Source organism: Calliopsis andreniformis, unplaced genomic scaffold (assembly GCF_051401765.1).
Source record: "Calliopsis andreniformis isolate RMS-2024a unplaced genomic scaffold, iyCalAndr_principal scaffold0022, whole genome shotgun sequence".
In the NCBI taxonomy this organism is placed as follows: domain Eukaryota; kingdom Metazoa; phylum Arthropoda; class Insecta; order Hymenoptera; family Andrenidae; genus Calliopsis; species Calliopsis andreniformis.
Window position 1 is genome coordinate 1,384,978 of NW_027480432.1, and position 18,902 is coordinate 1,403,879.

The 18,902-nt window shown below is 32.2% G+C and overlaps 3 protein-coding genes across 7 annotated transcripts; 1 reads left to right on the forward strand and 2 right to left on the reverse strand.

Annotated features, from left to right (window-relative positions):
- Positions 1-6: 6 nt before the first annotated feature.
- Positions 7-13,619, reverse strand: Svil (Supervillin). Of its 4 annotated transcripts, XM_076391267.1 has the most exons (27): positions 13,545-13,575; positions 10,503-10,688; positions 10,232-10,390; positions 10,024-10,112; positions 9,826-9,955; positions 9,509-9,752; positions 8,018-9,430; positions 6,459-7,186; positions 6,133-6,390; positions 5,899-6,061; positions 5,454-5,712; positions 5,105-5,381; positions 4,895-4,993; positions 4,652-4,820; positions 4,415-4,572; positions 4,106-4,347; positions 3,838-4,039; positions 3,137-3,750; positions 2,910-3,060; positions 2,681-2,832; positions 2,343-2,615; positions 2,060-2,183; positions 1,788-1,982; positions 1,452-1,726; positions 1,228-1,383; positions 781-1,119; positions 7-111 (listed from the first exon to the last, which is right to left on the reverse strand). In XM_076391267.1, exons 1-26 carry the CDS (start codon positions 13,558-13,560, stop codon positions 1,033-1,035), a joined length of 6,819 nt encoding a protein of 2,272 aa, XP_076247382.1. In that variant the 5' UTR covers positions 13,561-13,575; the 3' UTR covers positions 7-111; positions 781-1,032. The 4 variants fall into 4 exon arrangements, with proteins under 4 accessions (XP_076247382.1, XP_076247383.1, XP_076247384.1 ...); XM_076391268.1 differs by lacking the exons at positions 7-111; positions 13,545-13,575 and adding an exon at positions 11,174-11,341 and having other exon boundaries at positions 896-1,119; XM_076391269.1 differs by lacking the exons at positions 7-111; positions 10,232-10,390; positions 10,503-10,688; positions 13,545-13,575 and having other exon boundaries at positions 896-1,119; positions 10,086-10,104.
- On the forward strand, positions 11,330-16,802 carry Vir (VIR_N domain-containing protein). 2 transcript variants are annotated; one of them, XM_076391278.1, is made up of 6 exons: positions 11,330-11,432; positions 11,669-11,806; positions 11,887-11,999; positions 12,074-12,437; positions 12,513-16,158; positions 16,269-16,802. In XM_076391278.1, exons 2-6 carry the CDS (start codon positions 11,753-11,755, stop codon positions 16,559-16,561), a joined length of 4,470 nt encoding a protein of 1,489 aa, XP_076247393.1. In that variant the 5' UTR covers positions 11,330-11,432; positions 11,669-11,752; the 3' UTR covers positions 16,562-16,802. The 2 variants fall into 2 exon arrangements, with proteins under 2 accessions (XP_076247393.1, XP_076247394.1); XM_076391279.1 differs by having other exon boundaries at positions 11,403-11,432; positions 11,676-11,806.
- LOC143187203 (pentatricopeptide repeat-containing protein 1, mitochondrial) lies at positions 16,155-18,902 on the reverse strand. Its single transcript, XM_076391282.1, has 4 exons — positions 17,306-18,902; positions 16,914-17,219; positions 16,694-16,836; positions 16,155-16,448 (listed from the first exon to the last, which is right to left on the reverse strand). The coding sequence occupies exons 1-3, from the start codon at positions 18,770-18,772 to the stop codon at positions 16,711-16,713; spliced, it is 1,899 nt and encodes a 632-aa protein (XP_076247397.1). The 5' UTR covers positions 18,773-18,902; the 3' UTR covers positions 16,155-16,448; positions 16,694-16,710.

The following is an 18,902-nucleotide window of genomic DNA, read 5'->3' on the forward strand; positions in this document are numbered from 1 at the left end:
TGTGTTCTTTTCTATACATCAGTTGATAAGTTTTGAACAGAATACGATGTCAACTTACATGTTGATGAATGATTCTTTTATACTCGATGTACTGTCGTGCCTTGGTCGATTCTGTAAAGGAATAAAGCAAAGTAGATAAAAAAGGTGATATTTGTAAGTTACATCCAGAAAAAAAAAATTATACGTATGTTTCACTGTTTTCTGCAAATGTTTAAAATGTGTTGAGTTGATTTCAATTTGAACTACGAATTACTGTAATTTGTTTAAATGAATAATTTATATCAAATAATAGATACATGACTGTGTCATATGTATATATAAAATTATGATTTTATCATTGCATTTACACTGGATGCAGTTTATGTCGAAAATAATTAAATTATTTTATGGTGCGAATGATGTAATTTACTGCGTTATCATATAAATTATAAATACGAAGAAAAAAGGAAATTGTTATTTTTAAATAATATTGTCAAAAAAAAGTATACCTAATTTTCCTTAAAAGTAATGTCGCTGAGTATGGAATTTGTGCAATGTCTGAGGATTATAAGGAGTTATGAAAGAAGACTCAAGGCAACATTGAGAAATTTCATTGAATACTGTTCAAAAACACAGAATATGTTGTAAAGAATACAGTCGCTCTTGTACAAATGTTACACATGTAAGAATAAGCCATTCTAAAACATATTGTATTATCAATTAATATAAAGCCCATACAAATATAAAGGAAATATTCACAAGCCAATTTACGTTTAATATGTATTAAAAATATATAATTACCTATCTATATATGTGTATGTGTATATATAGTATATATATTATATTTAAGATAGTAGTAAACATCTTCAACTGCATTATATTAAATTCTTCTTCGGTCGATAGGCAACTTTAGGCGTATCTTAAACATGAATTCATACATTCAGAAGTTAAAAAATGTGGAGTTATAAACATCGTAAAACAATTAACGAAAACTTTATTAAACGTGTTACAAGGGCAGCTATTTCTTGTAGGATTGGCATCAGGGGCGTTTCCTCAGAAAAGCCCTATCTCTTTTTTAAGATTCACTTGCTTCCAAACTGGAAGTTCTTGGAACTCTTCTTTTTTCATTCCTAATAGTTCCTGCAATAGAACAGTCATGTTAAGTACATATCTTCTATTGTTAATATCAACTCGATTGATAAGTTTCTTCAATAACGAATTATGTAAATTATAATAAAAAGAACTAACTTGAAAATGTTGTTCGGATAAATACAATTCCAAATGTGTAGGATCTACTCCTTCGGGTAGTGGTCGTTGCAACAATTGAGCCGGAGGATACGTGCTTTGCGTTAACCGAGCCAACTCACTTTCCACGGTTAATACTTCTCCAGAATTTCGACCATCCTATTCGCCAATTATTTATATTAACAAATACGTAATTGCAATAAGTTTAGTAACCATACAACACATACCTCTATATTTAACTCTGCGATATCGTCGCGATATGTCCACGTAGGAAATAAATTTATAAATTGCAAAGGTTCAAGACCAGCCCAGACTAGATAAATTGGAAATTTCGTAGCTCCTGGACTGATTTTCTGCCAATATTGCATAGCCATCATCATGGCTGCCCTCCTTTCAGCTTGCCATCGAACTGCTTTACTACCAGATTGGTCCTCTGCTCCTGTATCAGGCCACCAGCCTTGCCAGATCCACAATTCGTGTTTATTATCCAATAAAAATAAGGCTAAAACAATAATAATTTTTTTAAGTAACATGTTACAATTTCTGAAAGTTGTATGCGTTACCTGGTTGATTAACTTGGTATAAATCTTCCTGTAGAAAGGGAAATGGAGTTGGCAGAGAAGCGCGATGAGGACACAATACTTCTACAGGTTTAAATTCTTTAGAAATGCTTGATAAATGAAACAGTCTTAGTGTATGTTCCCATAATTGGTCTTTTTGTAGCGACACATACAATTTTTTATTCATTCCTCCTAAAGCTTTAAGAGAATATCTTTCACTATATGTTTTAAATATTAAATAGACTAATATTTACTTTTTTTATATATTCACTTACCATTAAAGAATTCTTCTGGTTCACTTCCTTCGTTAATTTCCAAAATTTCAATATCACCTTCGGACAACAAGCCAGTTTCCTGGGGTCGTTTTTCTTGTAATTTTTTCGCTACACTACATGCATTCTAGAAATATTTTTCCATTGAATATATAAGGAAAGTGGCTTATAATATTTTAAGCATATGAACGTGAAATATGATAGTAAAATGCAAGCGATGTAAAAGACAACAAAATTATCCTGTTAAACTTTTTATTTAAATTGTGATATGTAACTTAAAAAATACCTTTTTAATATGAGGTAATGTATTAGACCCATGCCACACATAAATTTTGTTGTTTTTAGTGTCTAGTAATATCAGAGAATCTCTGCTTCTTAACTGACGAGTACTACAAGGAATCTCTATTAAAGACACCTCTGACTCTAAAGTACCTCGACATATATACAATCGCCATCGTTCGTTGCATCTTTTATCCGCTTTCTTTCCGCTGTGTACAATCATTCCTCCAGAAAATAAATTTAAAAATGCAGCTGGCTCGTTTCCTTGAACTACACGGAGCTATAAAAGAATTATATAAATGTATACGATCTATCGAACTAGTACTTTACATTGAAATAAATTACCTGAGGCGCTTGGTCGTTATCTAATTCGATAGTTAGTAACGCAGCAGCACCTTGCTCGTTCAAAGATGCATTCTGTCCTTGCCAAATAAAATAAACCGATCGATCACGTCCTTTCGCAGAATGCTTTGATGGCAAGCCACTAAGTTCACGACCTACATAAATGAAATAATATATTGTTACACCTAAAACGTAACTGTGACACTTAAGTTATAGCAAGTTTAATGTTTACCAGTAATTGTAACAGAATACATCCAATGTACAATGTAACTATCTCCAGAATAAAATTGTCCTATAGATGAATCATCTAAGAGCGTATGTGAAAATTCGTCAATATGCCATACCTTCACATTAGTTGTGGTAACAACATATTGTTTCATTAGCTGTCAATAAACATATATCATGAAATAATATATTTCAACCATTAAAGTTACATATACATTAATTAATTAGAATTACCTCATTGTCATACCAACCAGTACCTCTACCTAAATGACATCCTTCTAGAACTAAATCAACAGGAGGAATATCTTCTTCTAATAGATTATTGACATTGTACGGTTCTATAGATATGGTTCCATCAACTTCTTCTTTAATCTTGTTACCTCGAACTCGTATTATTCCAGAAACATTTGGCCAATCGAGGAATTTTTCTCTGAAAAGTATTGTTTCCACGTGTTGTGTCAACTTGGCAAGCAAGCACCATTTAGGTCTAGCTTTTGCAGACTTTAAGTCCGATCCAGGTGTGGTTCGTATACCAATCATAGACGCTGCATTAATTGGACATACGGCGCATTCAGAATAATCGTATCCTTCTTTCCACATTTCTGTAGCAAGATGCGTAGCGATTCTTTTTTTGTCTGCAGAAGCTCCTTTGCCACTCCATATGTACATTTCGCTACCAAAATCAAATACAAGCACCTTATTTGGATCAAGCATTTCAATTTTTGGAATAGCACCCCAGTATTTTTCCAGAGGAACTAATTCTTCGTCTTTCATTTCATAGACCATGTTTGTATCGATCATAGCTGTTTCATACAGTTCATCCTCATCAGGATGTCCGCCATCGACAACTTTTGTTTATAAAAATATATATAAAGATTAGTTGTTATTGTATTATTATTACACCGATATAAAATAAAAGACAAGTATCGTCATACCATTCATACTTTCACTGTCGATTCCAAGATAGTTCCAAAATTTCTGTAATTGACTTTTCGAACAGGTGGTTTTATCTTCGTTAATAGTAATAACTTGAGGTGCTTGAGAGCCAAGATCTTTATTCTGCTGAATACTCATCGCAATTTCTGCACCATGTGCTTTTTCAATAACATTACAATATTTCCCAACATAGTTATAAACCTAAATTAAAGAAAATTTACTAAAATTCTTTAACAAAATTTTATAAAATAATAGTCTTTTAATTACCTCTGATTTTGTAACTAAAATGAAATTATCGCCGCTATTTAAACTGTCTGCAATTGGTTCAATTAATCTCACTTGTACATGACGTCTGCCTTTAATTAAAATCAGCATTAAGTCTTTATACGGTTGTAGTTTATTTATTGACATATTTGTTTCTGCTATGTTTCTCAAAGTCACGTTACTAAAATCTTCAGTAGAAGCTAGACCAGCTAGAGCTTCCATAGCCAAAGATGAATTTTTAGCCACTATAAAAATGTACAGTAAGAAATAATTGAATAAAACAGGAACATTTAATAAAATATTAAGACTTACACTTTTCAACATTCAGCTGCTTCATTACTTTTTCAGCAATACCACTTCGTATTTCAGTATATTCTGATTTTAAATCTGTACGAGCTGCAAGTGCTTTAAGAGGATTTCTGGACACAACACGTCGCCGCTGTATTCGTATATTGCGTTTTTGAACCAATCTATAAAAGTATAAATCTTATGAAATTTACGATTTAAAATGTAGGTGACAATATTGTCTATTAAGAAAAAAAAATTTACAATTCAGACTGCGAAGTAATTATATCAAAATCGCTCTCATTCAAATCGACAGATTCAGCCTCACATTTCTCGAATGAAACTCCAGTAAAAAAGGAGGTGAACGTTTCATCATCAATCTTAGGTATTGATACAGTAGGTGATATTTGTTTCCCCGTTTTATACTCTTCTCCTGGAAAACATGTAAACTGCAACGTAATTAAAAGAAACAGTAATAAAATAATTTAAAAAAAATTATTCACTAACCACTATCCTCACTCGTAGGCTCAGAGAAGGTTCCTACTACTTTACTGGACAAATCCTTGCTTGGACTACTTGGCACAGATACAACATCTTTTACATATCCTAAAAGCATATTCTACAGCTTAAATTTGTTATTCCTGTTTCGTATTTATGTATCTTCCTATTCATCAATTAAGTTTATGAATATAGTAGAACTACTTTAAGTGACGTTACCTCTTCTCGCTCTAAATCGTTCCGGTCGGGGCGTCTTTTTCTTTCTATCCGCAATATTTCCTGTAACTTCAATCAGTGGTGAAGATGGACCCGATACTAACTTTTCTGGTTGCTCTACTTTCATTTTGCCAGCCACTGTAAACTTTGTAGCATCCGACGCGGATATCCTCTTCTTCCATCCTTCCGTAGCAGACTCTAACTTCCCAATACAATCAGCGAGCACCCCTTGTTTAATACTCAATTCTTCTTTATTAAATGAACTGTTGCATACTCCATCCTAATTAATTGATACGTTATTACAAACTATGCATTTTTAATAGACACGTCTTAACGTAAGAAACATATTCACCGATATAGTAGATGATTCAGACGCTATACGTCGTTTCCAATTTGTATTACCACTACGTTGAAGCGCAGCCAATCGATCTGCAATACTCATACTTGGACCATCATTGGTATCTATCGTCGGTATTGCTTGTGTCGCACTACGGCATAATCCTGGAAGAGCTACGCCATGCTGTTTTTCTACTGTTACATTATATGATTCACTTTCGACGGTTTTATTGCAAAAAGCGTGATGACTAGCGCTCTTCAACAACGAAGTGTACCTATAAATACTTAATTATAATACACGTATACCTCTACACTCACGCTTTATACATCCTAATCTTATCAGTAATAGCAAACACAAAATCCAACGCCGCTAAAAAAATATGGTAGACACCTTTAAAGAGTCTACTACAACTTATTTACTTTTGTATCGTATAAGATTGCAATTAATATATATTTTTTACCTGGTTTGTTTCGGAAAAACGAAAGGACGATGAGAAAATATATCTTCATCTTTAATGTTATTTGTTTCATGATTTCCAAATGATGCCTCATTATCTAATATTTGAAGTGCACCTTCCTCTTTTGTAAGCGTAGAACTTTGATTTTCAACACTGCTTGTGTCATCTATTGCAAATATTACTTGTTTTACTTTTGTAAAGGCATTTTATATCTATATTTAGTTTTATGTTACTTACCTTGTACATAGTTATCCTTGTTTCCCTCTATCTTTGAAGCAGGTTTTAATATAGAGTGCGGTAAATCACAGCTTTCAGATATCTGTTCTGATTCTTTTGACTCCTTTCTAAGTACAGATTTAATCAATTTTAAACCTTCGAGTTCAGGACTTTTCGTTCGTGAGACATTATGTGTATGAAATGTTATAGGTTTTAAAATGCTTTTTGATAAATCAATTTCAAAAGAATTCACTTCTCTGCAAGGCTCTTGGGAAGTAGCTAAAATGTTAATAATCTCATATTATCTCAATGAATTTCGCATAGTTTGTTAAATTTATAATACTTGCCATTATCTAATTGAGACTGATGACCAGCATTCAGTGGAGATATTCGAGATGCTACTTCAACTTCTTCAGAAGTAACTGGTTGGGTTTTATAACGAGTACCAGGACGTCTACGTAAGTGTCTTTCCGATGACGAGTTTCTCGATGTTAAACTTTTTTCTGTATCGATTTTTTGATTGAATAAACGCACTCGATCTGCCAAACTTAATTTAGAGGGATCAAACTCATCATCAGTTGAAGCTACGTTACTTTCTGTTACATTTGAATTTTTATTTGCTGTGGCATTACGTTGATTTTGTAAAACTGCCTCTTGTACTTCTTGAAAAGTTACTGGCTGAGTGTTAAATCTATCATTTCCTTGAAGTTTTCGTTCCCTGTAACGTTGTATTCCACGTGAACCTTTACCCTGTATCCTTTGAGACGAAATATCCTTTTCTTTAGAGTTTGCTTTTTCTTGCAAGCTTTTGAAATGCAACGCCATTTTGGAAACACTGTTACTACGATATATACCACTATTGTTTTCTCGCATATCGTCATTACTCTCCATCTTTTGTGAAGAAAATGTTTCATCATTTACATATTCCTTAGTATCAGTCATTTTGGCAGAAAATGTAGTACTCTCAACACTATTATTTACAGCAACTCCATACAAATGTATTTTATTTTCTTCTTCACCTGTGAATGCTGTTACAGTTTGTTTATCCTTCTCCACAGACTTTTCTTTTTCTATGCTGAAATTGAATATAATATTAAATTGTTGAATTATTATAAACCTTAGTAACAATATAATATTATTGATACACTTGCAATGCAAAAAGTTCTAACTTCTAATCTAAATGTATGCACACAAGAATACTTAATGAATACATATTTCAGGGACTCGTGAATTTTTTACCTTCATTATTTTACAAATATTATGAAAGATAACATAACATGTTAACTTATGGGTATATTTGTAAAAGTGTTCACACTGGTAGCACATATATTGACAGAAATGAATTTGAAAAATAAACATATCTTTAACTTATATTAAATTACTCCCTTATGTCACCAAAATTTATATTAAAAAAGGACTCTACCTCAAATCTGAATTAACTTTTAGACAGATGCAGAGATTGTGTGCATGCTTGATTCTCTGATTTCTGGTAGCTTTCAGAATTGCTAGATGATCTATAATTAAACTTGGCACAGATTCAAAGTCTTACTAAACTTACATACTACTATACCAACTAAATGTATAAACAAATATCTGCTATAAAATATCACAAACTGATAATACTGATAGTTGAAGATAAACTATGAAGATAAATATTGTAATTTATCTTTTACTAAAAAACATATGCTCTTAATAATCATAATACAATAAGGATACTAGTGATATATATTTTGCATAATTCAGTATTTTTATGTAATCTCTATATTTTAGCTAAAAATCCTGACTGTATTTAAAACATGAAAAAAGCTTTTTAATTCAAGTAACATTTTTTTGTATTTTTTCAAACATTTTCTAAATATATAAGTATCAAATTTTTACAGTACTTAAAAAAATGTAAGTTACATACCTATTTAATATATTAAAAGAAGTAGCAGACGTATTGGCACTCTCACCACTTGGAGAAAGGTCTGTCTTTAAATAGTTATTGGTGGTCGCTACTCGTGTTTGTGATTTATCTTGTAACACATCACTCATAGAAGTTAATTCAAGAGACCTTCGTTTGTTAAGTACACCAGTGAATTCATTAGGAATATTAGAGGTCTGCATATGACCTACGGATTGTGCTCTTTTACGTAAAAATAAATCTGTTTGTTTAGTACATACATCATCACTATCTATCGTTTCATCGTATAAGTTCAAACGGACTCGTGATTCGTTGTCTCTACTTCCGGGTTGCTTCAATATAGGACGCACAGGATCATTTTCTAACGTTCCACTGGATCTACCATGTAAAGCACGATTTCTAAACATTGACAGTTTTTTCGATGTTGTTAATTCTATTTCGTAATTACATTCGTCTTGCGAATTTTTTCGAGTACATTTTAAGATAGTTTTCTTAGGTTTATCGTCGTGTTCATCTGATTCTGTACTCGATTTCTTTTTTAAAATTGGTCGTGGTTCTAGAGATGGTGGATCACTACCAAATGATTCCTCTCTACTGTGCTTTTTCTTTAGTATCGGCCTCACCTCGGAACTATCTAGTATTTCAGGACCACTCACACTTGTTGCATCCATTGTAATAGTCACGTGATGATTGACACTACTTGTTCGGAGGCTATTTGTAGATTTTCTTTTAAGTATACCCTGTGGTTCCAAAGAACCAACTTGACGATCCTCTCTATCATCCTCTCGAGACGACTTACGTTTTAATATGGAAGTAGGCTGGGGATCTGGGCTCTGATCTCTTTTGATGATGTCATCCAAAGATGATCGTCTTTGATTTTTTAATATCGGCCTGAATTCGGAATACGCATTATCAGCAAAAGAAATATCAGGTGAACAGCTACGACGTCGAAGTATCTCACTTTCGTCTAAGCTGCTACGTTTCTTTAAAATACCGTGTCTTTTATGTGTTCGTTCTATTACAGACGGTGAAAAAGTCACAGGCAAAACTGAATGATTAGAATGAGTTAATGATTGACCTATTTCACTGTCAGAAATCTTATGCTTAAGAATTGATACTGGTATATGTTGCTGACTCAAAGGTCCATCTTGAGAATGTTCATCATTCGATTTCTTTAAAATAGAACATTTTCTAGGCGATGATTGTAATACGTGTATATTACTTGTGTTAGTTTCTACATTACTAAAAGAATTTCCTTGAGATAATGTGTTGCTTAAAGGATTCTCTAATCGTAATCCATGATTTGTTGATTGATTTGCTTGCGACGTAAGCCTTTCCACACGCTCTATCGCGGATTTTGTCAACGCTGTTAATGCATCAAGTCTTCGTGAAACTTCTGAATCACTATAGCCACCACTGTTATAACAGAATAAAAAGAAATATATTTATGGTATAAATTACACTATAAGAGTCTATAAAAATCAATGAAATTACCTAATTCGTTGTACATTGGTACATTTAGTATTTGTAATAGGATTAACAGATGGTGTAGAAGCTTTTGTATGATTTGTAATACTATGAGTACCAACTTTTTGATAAGTCGTTTTCGACTCAAGCGACTTTTTACTTAAATTACTTGTTACTTGACGTTGATTACTAGAATTTGAAGTAGATATTGTATCAGATATGTAACTTTGTTTATTTGATTGTCTTCTCGATCGCCTGTCGCTACAATCAGCTAAAAATATACATCAATCTTTAATAACTATTAATGTGCTGTTATAAACTAACTGTTTTATTCAATTACTTACATTGATTTACACTATCTCCTGCTGTTGTTTCTGTATTGAGGGATCGATTTAAATACGATTTTCGCTTATAACTTTTATCTCTCTCTCTTACAGGATTCATAGTACTACTGCTACCTGATATCGAATTTTCCTGAATACATTGTTGTATTACATTATTTTTTAAGTTAATATATGTTGTATATTAATATAAATACTTACATCCTTAATAGATAAACTAGTGCTGGGTCTCAAACCTAAAGAGGCAGAATTATCTGACATACCTAATCTTCTTGATGCTAATGTTCCACCTATGTACATAATTAATAATGTATAAAAATACAATAATAAACTATATACAAATATAATAATAATGTCCAAACAAATTAATTTCTTTTAAATTATGTATTAGTTCTAAAATACACCTTACCATTAGGTGATGTAATTGAAGCAGCTCTTAATCTGGAAGCTTTAGTTTCACGAATTGGTGTTGTCTTATATAATGAAAGATTCTTATTACCCTCTTTATTTTCTGATTTTGAAATTAAACGATTATTTTTTTCCAACATGGAGGTACGACCCTTACTCTCTGTTATAAAAATATCAAGCAATATTTTGCATTAAATTGAAGTATATTACATATAATTTAAAAATCTATATATTGTCCAGCAACTGTTTTTGCACAAATGAAACACACTTACTATTCACAGCACAAGATGTTATATTTCTTTTAACTAGACACTCTGTATTACGTCCACTATAATGTATTTCATTATAATGGGAACAAACATTTTGATTTTCCAGTTGTGTAGAATTGTTTTGTGCTCCATTCGAAGAACTTTTTTCACTGGTTGCCATTAAAACATTAGCTCCAGTAGCTACCATTCCTAAAAGTAGACACATGTCAAAAACTGATATTTTTAACTATGTTGTTTATTATCACTTAATTATACATACATAAATACATTTCATTTCAAGAGGTCCAAAAGTAAAGGTCATACACAAGAGTGAAGTATAAATATTAAAATTAAAAGTCTTGACTTTTGTCAATTCAAATGTAACATTCCATTTAAATAAATAAACAAGTAATGATGAAAAACATTTGAAAAGTAATCCATTTATTCTGCAAAGAATTTAAAAACATATGTGTGCATCATACAGAGTCTAAAAATGGTCTTAACAAAAGTTTTCACCTGTTTCAAAAACGGAAATCAATCGTACATATTGTTACAAAAACATCATAATATGAGTAATCTCATTAGAACAGTGACAGGCGTGTTATCAAATTTTGTTTAGTGACAATGTTCAAGATGTTTACAGTATTTTAATGTCGAAGAATATAAATTATGACAAAAGCTCTTCTTACACTTACTGATCTAATAGAACTTTTGTTTCATTGCAGCCATATCACGATTCAAAACAAATCTACAAATAATCAAGAACGCAGCCAGTGACGCAGATGAGTTATGGTCGTTATCACAGCTATTCAATAAGTACTACTTATAAAATGCATATAAAAAAGTACCCGTTCGTATCGGGCACACGTATAAAATACACGAAATCTAAGTTCTACAGCGAACAAAAAAATATATAACAGAAAGAAAAATTGTCTCGTCAAGAGGATTGCACAGGTATTAGTCATTACAATTTCTCTTATAACGAAGTAGAACGAATAGAACCGAAGGTATATGTCACACGGAACCAGATGGCGTTACTTAAATCGGCTGAGAACTTATACTATTGCACGAGATTGAAAAGTGATAGTCGTATATGTGCACTTTACAATTTATGCAACTAAATTGTTTGAAAAATTCTTTATTTCCGATTTTGTGTATGACCTAATTTTTGAAGAGTAGTATTTTTTTAGAAAACAGAAATAATGTAAATACAAATACTGTTGTTAAGGAAAATGCTACCTCAAAGTGTTCCTCTTTATTGACATAAATAAGACATGGACAACACAGAATTATTATTCTTTGATACATTTTCGCACGATATTTCAGAGGTATGTTTAGTTTGGTCTTCCATTTAGGAAAATATTATACTACAAGCAATTTTGATAAATATTTCTGTTACTTTTTTTAGGAACTTAATTTAGATTTAGTGCAGTTTCCAAAACCTGTTTATATTAGCGAAGTTAGAATTATTCCATTAGGTGCTAGAGTACAAGCAGATTTTCCTGGAGGTGTTCGTTTAGGGTAATTAAGAATTGCATGAAAATTATTTGCACATTGAAATGAAAATTTTGGTTATACTTCATTTGTGGTTTCAGAGCAACAAATCCATCTCAATTTGAAATTGAATTCTTTGTAAATGACCTAAGCAAACCAGGAGCTTCTACCTTTGAATCTCTTGGAGAATTAGAATATAAACAAAACATACATATTCAATTAGAATGTGAAAGAAAACAGATACCAACAGATGGATTGGTATTAAGAGGATGGTATACTACTATCACTTTAGCTGTTTATGGGACATTAACAAAATCATTGAATAATCCACAAGAAGTTATTAGCTCAGCTGCTGGTTCAGCAGCATGTGCAAGTGGATTAGAAGAAGTTGTAGAAAATACTACACAAATTGCAGAACAACAGTCTGAGTGGTATTATGAAAATCAGGCTCAACCAAATTCAAGCGTAAGTACACATAATATATGAGTGACTGTAAATTCGTCACATTTATGTCTGTTTTTAACATACTTGCATGTTCAGGAGACATGTGTAGCTGCAACACCACCACCTCCAATACAACCAATACAGATAGTAGAATCATCCAGAAATTCAACATCAGATACTGGAAAGATAGATTCAGGCCATTGGGAAGAGGATGCTACAAATAGTACTTTAAAACCTACAAAACGTCCGTCTTCACCACCTTCTGAGTCTTTAGTGTCTTTAAGTCCTGAATCTATATCAGCTGAGGAAGAAGAAGCAGAACAGGATGGAGGTGAACAAGAAACAGGCGAACCATTTGAACCTATATTGTCTGATGAAGACATAATGGCAGATGATGTGCCACCTTCCACTGAATATGAATGTGAAAATGTACAGTTAGATGACATTTATTCTTTAACACCACCTGATCTATTGGAATTGGAAAAGCCAGTAAATATAGCTGAAGAATATACTGTCAGCAATGAAATGCTGGATAAGATACATGAAATATTCCAATCTCTATCAAAATCAGTTTTACATTTCAATAATGCATCAGGTCAAGAAAAAGAGACATTTGTTCATAATTGTGAAACTTTATGTGCAATACTAAGCCCTTTTCATTTAAATAATACGGATTTTAATGACTTGACTCACATTGTAAACGCAGGGTTGGATATGGATCTTGCGCGTGCTCAACCCCAGCCTGCTTATAAGGTTCGTCACGTCAAAGTTGGTGTACGATTAGCGGAAGCATTGTGTAAACTTCCTCAAGGGTCAGATATATTGTTAAAAGTAGATGCTCCTTACAAACTGTTAACGTTATGCATGCGTGAAAACGTAGCACTTCCAGTCAAACTTTCTGCTCTTCGTACATTAGACGCTGCATTAATAAGTCCTGTGATTGTCCAAGAATTTCTTAAGTCAAAGAGCAACTTATATAAAAATGCTTTAATGATGTTGGATACAGCAAAGTTAGCAAGATTAAAGTATGCTTTAAGTTCATTGTTACGAAAAGTACACACATACGAATTTCTTGATGAAATGAAAGAACTTGATGAATTGGCTATGACTGAACTGACAAATACGTACGTATGTGCACCAACATTAATGGCTCAACCAAAACGTCAGCTTCCGGCTGGAGCTCAAATGGAATTTGAACGAGAGGAGAATCGAAATCCTCGATGTCATCTAATCGCATACTTCGACCATCATAAGCTGTTATATCACATTCTTTTTGCACTTACTTCTCCAAAATCGAATTTAAATCTAATCAAAGCTACTCGACATTTTCTTTTGCGCATCTCTGATACAAAAGAGGGGTTATTATATTTATTAAAAGAACCAGAAGTTACCAAATTGATTTTAAAAGCTTTGAAATGCGAATTACCTGGTGCAGGATCAGTTTTAGGTTGGCGGCTTCAAGTTGTACAGTGTTTATTACATTTAAAATATCAACCCTCTGATTGGTTGGCTTTGAAAAAACTTCATTCTTTTCTAATATTTTCTGAAGGTTTACAAGCTATTATAACAGTTCTTCCTATAGGAGAATTTCTTGATATCCTGATCCCTTATCTTTCTGATACAAATCTCTGTGAATTTTCAGCAGAGATTATATCAGCAACAATTCGTTATTCTAGTCGAATAGAGGTGTTTCAAAATCGTGCTGCAATTATATTAGAAAAATCACGAGCTCAGGCTGTTCTAAAAGATGTTACATCGTACATAACTACGGCTGCGCAACCATCTCACTGGAACTATGGAGATGTTTCTCCACTTGTTACCTGTATTAGAAAAAATGCAGATAAAGCAGCCTTCCTTCCTGGACAATTAATCACAGCTTGTAGGATTTTATATTACCTCGTTTTTCCTTCAAATAATGACGTAGATCCAATGGAGCCTTATGTTGAATTGAAATATAAAAACGCATTGACTCAGTTATTTGCTGCCGATGGTTTAACGGCTCTTATCGCAGTTATGGCAAATATTTCAGAATTTTATGAACAACCATTTTTGCATCGAGCAGCACTGACAGGTCGCAGGGGCCTAGCATTAGTTGCATTACTTCTTCCTTGTGTAAGACTAACAAGAGCCTTACTTGAACGCCTTGTAAAATGTATGGCAACAGATTTCAAAGATTTAACAGCTGTATCACCATTGCTAGGTGTTTATTCATTAGTTGAAGCTATTCCCTCAATTAGAATTGTTCAAATTTTGTCTGAAGAAATAGTGGGGACACTTTTAGTATTCACACAAGCTGTAGATTCAGATGGATCAGGTAATGTAGCAAAGTCTTTGTGGACGCAAATGTTAGGCGAAGTTCTGAAAATGGTTTCTCTTAGTCCCTGTAATTTCATACCTGGACTGAAGCTTTTAACAAGGTTGTTGCCACCTGTCTTAACTTTGAAGGAAACAATAACCGAAGATGCTACCCGCATTCTAGGCCTTAGGAAATTATGGTCGGCTCATTTACAAGCTCAAGCTAATAATTTAACTGAAACTTTAAGATTGCTTTGTGCTAGTTGGAACAAAGATTTGTTAATTCTCCTTTCAAAAGTATGCAAGCAACTAAGTGATTTAGCAGCACCTACAGCATTACTTGTAGGTCGATGTTTATTAGATGGCATAATTGCTGCCACTCCATTAGAGAATAATGTTTTAATGCTTACACTACTTAGTGAACTTACGAGACATGCACCTATGAAAGCAACTTTGTTAACTTTAACTAGTCCTGCATCTAGAGCACAAGTGAAGTCTGACCAAAAGTATCCACCTGTTATTGAAATGATGTGTACAGCACTTAAAAATACAAATAATACTAGAATGCAATACGAAATTCTTGATATTTTCGAAACATTGTGTGATTGTACATTGAGTCTTATGCAAGAAGATGTAAACGAACCATTTGAGAAAAGACTCACACACTCGGTGCCGAGTAAGGAACCGCTTCTACATATTTTGGCTGCGCTCATCGATATATTGGCAGCTAGTACGAAATTCGAACCTGAAATATTACAAAGTACACTTCGCATACTTTTATCCCTCAGTAATCACAACTATGGTTTATATCATGTAAAAAGTTGTTTAGAAAATAATCCCGATGCATTGCGATCATTATTGGAACATATCTCTTCATTAGAGGACGCTGAAGGTCAACCTGTTGTAGATTTAAGTATAACGTTTCTGGAAAATCTAATTGCATCTGAATCGCAAGGTAGATCTTTATATTTACGTGTACAACAATTAGCAACTCTAATATCGTGGGATAAAAACGATCATCCTCTAGAAAAAATAAACAGAGCACATGAGTTAGTGGAAATCTTAAAATCGGCTGAAGATAAAGAAGAAAAAGAACCCATACCAGAAATGTTAGAACCATTACTGCCAACTCCTGAAGCTTTATTAAATCAATTTTCTCAAAGATGTTTAAGAACACCAAATCTTATCTCTAAACGTCCTAAAAAATTTGAATTTATATCACCAAATCAAACACCAAATGAAAATACTGTGGACTTGTTATCCCTTGCAGCTGAATTGCTTCCTGCTGACTTTAATTTATTAGCAGAAGCTCAAAACTTATGTTCTAAGGCACCACCGGATGATGCTACTCAACCACTGCAATCAAAAACTCAAACAGATGATCAAGAAGTTAGAGACATTCAAAAACAGTCAACATCTCCTGTGTCTAAAGTGAAACAACCATTTGGTGAGTTATACATACAAATTTATTATACAGCATTTATATTGTAGAAAGTTTTATATGCATAAACATTTTTTAATATTCTCTCATTTTACAAATATGCTTTTTTTTCTTAGTTACACCTATGCGGGGTAGAACACAATTTACAAGTTCCTTAAGAGGTGGTCCAGTGGTTGGTGGGGTTGGTAGAGGAGCAGATCCATTCAGATCTAGACCACCAAACACATCACGACCTCCGTCTCTTCACGTGGATGATTTCGTAGCGTTAGAGACATGTGGTGCTCAACCAACAGGGCCTACAGGTTACAATAAGCTTAGTATTCGCGGTACTTGCCCTTCACGCGCTATAAATTCAGGAACAAGAAGTCGCCCTTGGGGGCAAGAAACTCGACCACCATATCTTCGCTAATTTCATCGTATTAGAAAATTTTAATATTCGCTAATAATACTGATTTTGTAATTTACAAGTTATAATGTGATTAAGAATTTTATAACAATAAATTTTATTCAAAGTAATTTAGAAGATTATTTGTACACTTACACATTTTAATTCATTTATTAAGATGATTTTGAGACTTTGATGGTATCTATTGTTTGTATCTTTTCCTTCCATTCATAATATAATATTATAAATTTGTTGTAATCTTCCTGTAACTTTTTCACTTTTTTTCTATTGAATCTATTCTAAAATACCAATAAATTTTGAAATATATTTTCATAATTTATAGATATTTTGAAAAAATATTGTAATAGTTGTATACCTCTTTTCTTATACAATGTACCATTGATTTTTGATAAGTTTCCAAAAAGTTGAATGTAGTCAAATTTGGTTCAATTTCATGTTGTAACATATAATCCATCAAATATAATACATATTTCAAATTATATTGGGTGAATGCTTTATTTAGTAATATATTTAAAATTGTAATATTTGGGTGAAAACAAATATTGTTCATTTGTTCTAAAAGTTCTTTACCATCATGAAATTGATTACACCCAATAGCTAATACTCCAAATGTTATAATATCTGGTGTAAGATGATGTTTTTGTACTTCATTCATGACTTTCTATGATAAAATATAAATTAACATTAAATTTTTCAACAATTTATAAACTTAGTATCAGCTATTTGAAATTTTATGAACTAACTTACTTTTGCTTCTTTATACTGATTTCTTAAACACCTTCTTTTAATGAGCACGTTGAAAAAACAAATATCTAGTTCAAATTTTTTTTTCTCAAGATATGTAAGAAAAAATTGTTCTACTGCTGTTGTAGGTGGAAGTAATTCCAATAACATTGTTACTGTCTTAATATCAGGAGGAACATTATTACTTTCCATTCTTTGTAAAAATTTGTTTATTCCACCAAATAAAATCAATCGATTTTCTTGTAATATATGATTTAAACTTTGAGACAATACTACATCTTCATTAACTATATCTAGCTCTGAATTTTTGTCATTTGATACACCCACAGACTCAGATGGTAAATGTTTTACATTTGATGCAAAAAGTTGAATATTTAATCTTGGAGGAAAATCCAATAAATCTGGTTTTTCTGTTTCATTCAATTGAATTTGAGTACCTAATAATTCTGATATTAAATTTACATTCATGTCCCCAAACCCTGTATCTCTTATTGCTCTTAGAAGAAGATTATAATGTGTTATATTTAGTGGCACCTTGTATTTTCTCATTTTGTGCCATAAAATTAAAGCATACTTTAATCCATTTTGTTTATCACTAATTGTTGCATGAAATAAAGCAGCATATATGTTATTTGAAATAAAACCATTATCCTTTGCTAGATCTGCAATCTCAAAAGCTTTTACAATCTCATTATGCCAACTATAAGCTTTGATAAGAGTAATATAATGAGTCTCATTTAATGGATAATTGGTCTCACAAAAAAATTGTCTCAAAGAATGCAAATGTTCTAATGCTTTACTTTTATCTGTTGATGTAGAACAAGCATTGAGTAAACTGTTATATGTTGCTGCATTAGGCATTAATCTTCGTTTTTTCATTTTGTTAAATAATTTAAAACATTGTTTTATATCTCCTTGTGAAGCAAATGCACGAATTAAAAGATTATACATATATGTAGTTGGTTTATCACGATTACTCTTGATCAAATCTAACACACTCAATGCTAACTGCAAATCTTTTTTTTTTAGATGAGATTTAATAAGTTTACAATATTGACCAATGCTTAATTTTTGCCATCTTGGAATCTTAGTATCATTTTCTGTGTATCTTTCTTCTTCTTTTTCTGCTTCATCCATCTCAAACTTTTCATACTTATCATATGCAAGATCTCCAAAAACGTTAGCATCTTTTGGTACATTTTTGGTGCACAATCTTCTATTGAAATGCAACCACTGTACCCAACTTCCTTTACTATGCACATTGATAGTGCCTTCTTCATTGCATTCATTTTTGTTCTGACACAATGCAAAACGCAATTGACTTATACTAGTATTTGAATAAATACTATAGTTGTAAACCTTTAGTATAAAGAAGAATTGTCTTCCTTGTTTATTGTTACGATTGTAATTATCAAAATAACCTGTAAGTACCTTTGATTTTAAAAAGGTATTTGTTTTTGACAGAAACATATTTCATAAAATAATTAGTTCCTATTTAATTACATCAGGTATACGATGCGTATGTGCTCAAAACATGTTTAGTTAACAATTATAAAAGAATTTTAGGCACAATACAACAAATCAAAGAAGCACTGAGGAA